Source organism: Bombus huntii, chromosome 15 (genome assembly GCF_024542735.1).
Source record: "Bombus huntii isolate Logan2020A chromosome 15, iyBomHunt1.1, whole genome shotgun sequence".
Lineage (NCBI taxonomy): Eukaryota > Metazoa > Arthropoda > Insecta > Hymenoptera > Apidae > Bombus > Bombus huntii.
Window position 1 is genome coordinate 1,747,432 of NC_066252.1, and position 7,565 is coordinate 1,754,996.

Below are 7,565 nucleotides of genomic sequence, written 5' to 3' on the forward strand. Positions count from 1 at the left end.
CTCCCATTTCTTTTCTGATGGTACACACCGTGGTGTAGACTTTACCGCCTTTGTATTGTATGCGTATTGTGCCGCTACAAAAACGCATGACTAAAGTATAAGCAACTGTAATGATATTTAAAATTTATAAATCTAGTAACTACGAAAGAAGTATAGTAACGTAATAATATACAGTGTTATACAAGAATTGTAATTATATTCACTGACTGGGTGTATAGTAAATTACATTTTATATATTATAGATGATATATTTCAATGTATATTCATATCTCTAACGCCCATATCTCATTAAACAACGCTCATATCAATATTTGAACTTCTTTGTAATAAAACAATTTATTAAGGTAACTTTAATTAATTCTCACTTTCTTATAAAATGTATGTAACAAACACAAATTAATAGATTTTATGAGCATAACCTATTTGTCATAATTATTTATTTATAATTTGTATTATATTTTTTCTACAGATGGATGGTAAGGATCCAACAAGTGTCATTAAAATGATAAAGGATCTTAAGGCAGGTTCTGAAGCATATCGTAAAAGTAATAACAGTGTGTCTTTAAGATTATCTGGTACTGCATATACACCACTGACATTTGGTGAATCTGATGAATGTGTTATATCACCTAAAAGGCCAAGATTAAGTGATTCTAATGATTCTAGTTTAAATATGAGTGAGGCTGAGACTGTTCCAAGTAGTCCATGGGAATGGCGAAGATTAAAAGGGCAGGTAATGTACTCAATTAACATTATATAAATATCCATAAATCAAGTATATCAAAGAACTGTACTTATTTCACTAGGTTGTGTCCTTGAAGACAAGATTGTCTCATCAGGAAGCTGCTGTACAGCAGCTTCACAAAATACGCAGACAAATGGAAGAAGTCTTCGAAAAGGAGAAAGGTATTTTAGAGATGCAAGTGGAACAAGATAAACAGACAATTAAACAACTGGAAGTACGCCTTGATATTTCACGTAGAACAATTCAGGATGCATCTGAAGCACGAGCTTCTGTAGAGAAAGAGCTATTTCAGGTATAGTGCTTTTATTTAACCCTTTTGCGATTGGTACCGATTATATCAGTCATCCACTAAGCGCTTTGTATTGGTTAGCCACAGCTAGCAGCTACATATGTTCCTTGTCCACAACGATGATATATATATATATATAACATTATTTTATATACATTACTAAATTATATCTATCGTTGTTACATAATTTCCAATAAGTAACTTAAAGTGAAGATTTATTATTGGATTTATTTTTAAAATATAGAACAAGGACTCAACAACGTTTTCTTTTCCAATACATCCTTAAGTCCTCTGCTGTTGCAACGAAATCCTCTAAGATTTTATATGGGCACATTGGTAGCTCAAAAGATGGCTAGTATCTGCCATTGCAAAAGGGTTAATTAAATAATTTGAATATTGCTTCAGTTTGATGTTTAATATAAATATATATTGTTTATAGGTAAAAACGAATTTGGAACAGAAAATTATGTCGCTAATGAACGAAAATGCAAAGCTGTTAGAAGATCATAAACATGCACCTGTACAAGAGAGTAAAATAGTAACAAAGGATTCTACTGATGTATCTGAAACACAACTAAAACTGGATGCAGCTCAAAGAAGAATAACACAGCTGGAAGGGAAATTGAAGGAATATCAGACTAAGCAACAGGAGTTGGAATTGCAAAATGTGGAACTCCAAAGTATGAAAATAAAGGTTGAAAGGTTGGAGTCGGAAAGAGCGCTATGGGAGGAAGGAAAGACGTTTGTTGCAAGAGCCGCGAGAGCGAATGAACTTGAGAAAGAGCTTAGCACTGCAAAAGAAACCATTGTTTCATTAAGAGAGTCAGTGCGGGGAAAATTACTTTTAGAAGAACAAATGGCCAATGTAATGAAAAGGTACACTTTCTTTCAACAAGCCCTTTTTAATAAACTTCTATCATTGTTATACTTATAATCATTTATAAGTGTGGTTTTAATTTTATAGATTAGATCATATGGAAAAAGTAGAGCAGCAGGTTGCTACACTTGAGGCCAAAAAGACGGAACTTTCATTGCGCTTGGCCGAATATGAATCTACTGGAATTACTGGTGGACCAACTGCTTTAAAACGCGAATTGAATCGACTGCAACAAGCTGAATTAGTCTTAAAATCAGAGGAAGGGCAGCTGAGATCTAGACTTGATGCTGCATTGAGGGAGTCGTATACTTTGTCGAAGAATTACGAAGATGCCAAAAAAGTGGCTATGGATGTTACAGCCTCCAAGGAACAGTTGAACAAATTAGTGAACAGATTACAGAAGAAGATGATCCTTATTACGAGAGAGAGGGACAGTTATCGACAGCAATTAGACTTATACGAAAAAGAGATAACGATAGACACTAATAACGCGATAACCGAAAGGATTCCTGTGCTGGAACGTACGATAGATGTTTATAGGTAATTTAAAATTCTATTTCAATTTTTGCATTTTGGATAATAATACGATAACTGAGTTACGGTCATTGATTTATAATTGTAGAGAATTAGTCGCCAAATTAGAAAGTGATCTTCAAGCAGCTGAGAGTCATAACCAAGCGGACGAGTGCAATAAGTTGAGGGAGGAAGTCGAACGATTGAAGGGTGAATTGGAACATAGAGCATTGAAGGGTGATTTTAATTGCAACGCAAGGATACTGCACTTCACTATGAATCCTGCTGCCATTGCAGAACAACAAGCGGAGGAGAAGCAGAAGGCTTTGCTACATGAAGTGGAAGAGTTGAGGGCGAAAGTCGCGCAAGGTGGAGTCAACATGACGACATCCTCCCTTCAAACACAAGGTAATTTTTCAAAAACATTAATATGATTTTTGTTAAGAAAAAAAAGGCAATCAATCAATTAAAAGTACTTTTATATAATGAAATAGATACTAATATTAAGTACTGGTTATATTAAAGGTGCTATAATTAATATTTACTATATTATACTATAGTTCATACTTTTATACTATATTATACTATGATACTATACTATATTATAATATGGTTTATAAGCTTGAATGATAATAAGATATAGAAAGTAAGTAAGATGTAGAAAGTAATATATGACATGAAAGATAATTGATGATCATAGTGAAACATAATTGCAGCTAATGATATATTCTGAAAATAATGCGAATCGCATTTAAGATAACAGGAATAGTATGGATAAATTTTTATAAAATAGTACTATGCTAAGTAGTAGAGGACGAGTGCTTCAAGAAACTTCTAAGATAAACGATATTTATATAATACTGTTGACTTGTGTACTGATAAACTTCTTTAGCCTTTTAATTGAATTTATATGTACACTGATTTTCATATTTTATCTCATCTATAATGTTTTAATACTAATTTATACTTTCAGAGAAGAAAAACTACCATAAAATTATTTTATCATATCTTTTCTGTTATCGTATAAATATTCAGCGTCAACAACGAAATAAATCTTCACTCTTTCTGAATTCACAACTACAATTCGACTATTTTGCATCACATTTGGTACATTTTCGTTTTATATTTACCAGCATTTTCATGTTATATCTAGAAATAGCGGAACTCAAACAGACACACGAGATTAAAATAGCTCGCCTCAAGGAAGCCTTCAAAGCATCATCGCAAGAATACCGACAAGCTTGTTACCAATTGTTTGGTTGGAGAGTGGATAGAACGAAGGAGGCTCGATACAAGTTATCTAGTCAATACGCCGAATCGCCGGATGATTTCTTATTCTTTAAAATTGGAGAGGAGGGAGTGGACCTTTTGGAAACTGCGTTCTCTGCGACACTCGGCACGTTAGTGGAGCGACACCTGCAACAACAACACAGCGTGCCTATGTTTCTGAATGCAGTGCAAACAGATTTATTTAATCAGCAAACAATGACGAACGTTATGAGTTGATTTTCTTAATTGTTATTGAATCTACGAGAAATCTTTGCATACTGAGAGCTGTAAAAAGAAGACGGAGATCATGAAAATATTTTATTATTGACAAATTATACAACCGAGAACTTGCATTCTTCGTGTCAATTCTTATTTATTTGTATCGTTTACTTATGTACCTGTTTTGAAACGTTTCTTTTCAATAACTTTTTGGGCACACTTGTTTCTCGATGATTTACTTTATTTCTGAATGTATGCTGGTTTTCTTTCTTAATCATCATTTTTTAACATTTCTATAAATTACAAAATTAACAATGTTTAAATGTTTTGGATTTTGTTAGGAAGATTTGATTTATTATATTGCTTATACTAAACTCTTCGTCATTGTATACGTTTTTATTGCTAAGTAGGACAAATGTTATTCAAAGACGAAGACAATTATTGCATCTCGTAAATGTAATAGTTGTTCGTCTTTGAATTATGATTGTTCTACCTGCATCTATGATCTACATCTATGGGATGTAATGATCGTTCGTTCTTGAATAATGCTTGTTCCACGAGAACAAAAAGAGCTTATATGTATATGCAAGAGATGTAATGACTGTTCATATAATCCTCGTTCGTTATATAACCATATTTTTAAGCAAGTAGTATATAGAAGTGGAAGTAATCAATGAATTGTTGTATAGTATTTTATTCTAGCCATATTGTTCTTCCATTTAACTTTGTATCTTGGATAATCTTGTACAATACGTGCACCTCCTCGAACTATATTTCACATAGTTACTCATGCATCATTGAATAGTTAGGTATTTAGTTTGCTAGATATTGGTGTTTGAAACAGAGCACCAATTATGCTCATTGATGCCAGACCAATTCAGCAACTACACTATCATTATACGCTTTACTTGTCGCAAAAGACAGTTGATTCGCGGAACGATAATTGACCGAATCATTTATAACAGCATTACACTAAGCTAATAATATAGCATTCTAAAATAACAACTTTATCATCTCATTTGCAATGTAAAGTGATTAACATTCCCTTTAGTAAATAAGCTCTTTTTATTCCAAATTAATTTCCGTTGCGTATTTAGAAAATAATTTTTAGTTCTTGTCTTAGTGTAAGGTTTATCTCTATATAGAACGCCCTGGAAAATTTTGTTTTTCTAATCCTGAATATTTATCCTTTATACGATATTCAGTTATAAAATGTAAGACGTGTACCTTTGGTTTCGAAGTACTTACGTTTTAATCAAATATTTAAAAAAAGAAAATAATCATGAATATGAAAAAAATGAAATAAATATTAAAATAAAAAAACGGAATGTGTTAATGATCAAAAGTTATACTTTTTCGCAACAGTATACTAACGAAATTTTTCCAAATGTATTATAAAATATTTATTAGGATCAATTACTATTAGACATTTTTCTTCATTCTTTTAATTTTCGATCGTTTTAATCTTGGTCTTTCATATAAAACGTCACCGGTTACTGTTCTTCTACTATTAAATCGAAATTAGTTTGACCATTGCGGCGATGTAGCTCTTGACGTGAGAATCACAGTGGTGTTCCTCTCTATAACTTAGGGATTTCTTGGTGAAACTTCAGTTTCTGTTTGCGTTCGAATAAGTTGACTCAAGGTGGACAATGTTAATCTCTCGTCCAATTTCGTTTGTACACGGAATCAGAAACTTCATCGAAAGAAACGCTTCGTTAACATACACGGAGTCGATCGTACGTCTGCTTGCTTTTACTCCTGTTCCTTGTAAATTTCGTTCATTAATCAACAACGAACCATCCTACGAACGAACCAAGTCTTCGTCACAAGGCTTTCCTCCTCTCAATTCGATGAAATCAGGTATTTTTAAATCTCAACGAAAGATTAAATTTTATTCTTTAAATTTTATTCTTTAGATTCGTCTAGAATTTTATTGGATGTTAGTTTGCATTTTCTCGAAGGATTTTTTTGACGTGTAAATGTTCTGTAAGTGTTGGAAAGATATAATTTCAACTTGACAGTGTGTTATACTTTAATGAAAGTAGGTAACACGAAGAAAAGCGTAATTTTGATCAAAATGATGTTCATTCTTCTTTCCGAGCATTTAATAACACTATTCGCGAAAAATAGGGAAGAATACCATACATTCTAAAAGAGCAGGGAACACTTTCAATATTCCCTTCGAACTTGTTTGTTCCTTTCGAAACGAAAAACCGCAGTTCGTAGAAGAAGATAAATGGTAAAAGAAGAATACGAATAGAAAAGAAATTATTCCGACAATTTCTTCGAAGGTTCTATCCAAGATATTATATTTTAACGATGAGTTCCTAAAATTCCTACAATTATCTTGAAACTCCCGAAAGAACTATAGTTAAAAAAAGAATAGAATTCCAAAAAGAGAAGCAATTATTCCAGCAATTTCCTCGAAACTCTTATCCAAGAAACCATAGCTCACACCTCCATAATCCATATTTAACTGTACCAGGAGATGAACATACTCAAATACTTATACGACGTTAGCGCATGAAAATCTACACAAAAAAGGATACGAGAGGAATTCCTTCTCGAGGGACGTGTAAATCGTTCATCTCAATTATGTCGCGGTTTTACCAGCTTCAGGAGGCAACTTTTCAAATTCTCCATGAGTATGGAGCGTCATGGCTACGGATCGCATGGGCCATTCCCTAAGGATCCGTTAAGAGACTACTTTCGTGTCCCTATATGTTCGGGAAAGGGATGCGAATGGGGTGGTCCCGGAGGGACGATTCCAATTGCATTGTCCGCGAAGAAAGAAATGTCCGAGGGTGATGATCTTTATTAGCGAACCAAGTTACATCCGTGTAACTTACGAGAGACGGAATTGAATGTGTAGATACACGTGTTTCTTCGTATTTATTATTGTACAGGATAAATAATCGGAAGTGATAGGAGACGACGTGACGCGCAAAAGAGAATAGTATCGGGTAAAAAGGATGTTTGCAAAAGGATCGTTATTTGCTGCGACGTTTCTTTGGATTAAAATTAACTCGCGAAACTTCGTCTCTTTAGTAAGATTTACGAGTATACTTTATTATTGCTTTAATTAAATTTTATTGTTACGAATATTTTTATTTCATTTCTTATTGTGTTCTAATTTATACGTTGTAAATAATTACAGATCTAATTGCTCGAGCATAATGGGCGTATGAGATGGGTGAGTGATATTGAATGAATTTTACTATTTTTATTATTAAAAGTTTTTTTCAAATAAAACATTTACTCTGTTGCGAGCAAGGAAATGTTCAATTTAACTTAAACAAGCAATTTGAATACCTGGTTTAAAATGGGTTAAAGAATCCATGATTTTTGAGGATTAAGATTTATGTCAATGGTCCGTTCATTGTAATCGTTAATGTATTATTAACGCTATTATTCGCAAGCTGTGTACGTCAGAGGTCAAGATCCCAAGGTCCCAAACGAGCTTTTTTCCATTAGTTTCTCAATTCCGTTTTTGATTGCGTGGGAAATTACAGAGATATTTACGAATATTCTCGTTTATTAAATGCGTTTCGTATACTTATATTTGCTATTACTTTATCATTGGCGGTTGTTAATTAGCGCGTTTATCGCAATACTTGATCGTTAGTTATCATATCCCAAAGGGACCAAAT

General features: G+C 33.0%; 1 protein-coding gene across 2 annotated transcripts; it reads left to right on the forward strand.

Annotated features, from left to right (window-relative positions):
• The first annotated feature begins 20 nt into the window (after positions 1–20).
• Positions 21–4,046, forward strand: LOC126873844 (mitotic spindle assembly checkpoint protein MAD1). Of its 2 annotated transcripts, XM_050635122.1 has the most exons (8): positions 21–160; positions 243–344; positions 470–733; positions 807–1,037; positions 1,474–1,910; positions 1,999–2,451; positions 2,534–2,832; positions 3,578–4,046. In XM_050635122.1, the coding sequence occupies exons 3-8, from the start codon at positions 470–472 to the stop codon at positions 3,928–3,930; spliced, it is 2,037 nt and encodes a 678-aa protein (XP_050491079.1). In that variant the 5' UTR covers positions 21–160; positions 243–344; the 3' UTR covers positions 3,931–4,046. The 2 variants fall into 2 exon arrangements, with proteins under 2 accessions (XP_050491079.1, XP_050491078.1); XM_050635121.1 differs by having other exon boundaries at positions 27–344.
• The last annotated feature ends 3,519 nt before the right edge of the window (positions 4,047–7,565 follow it).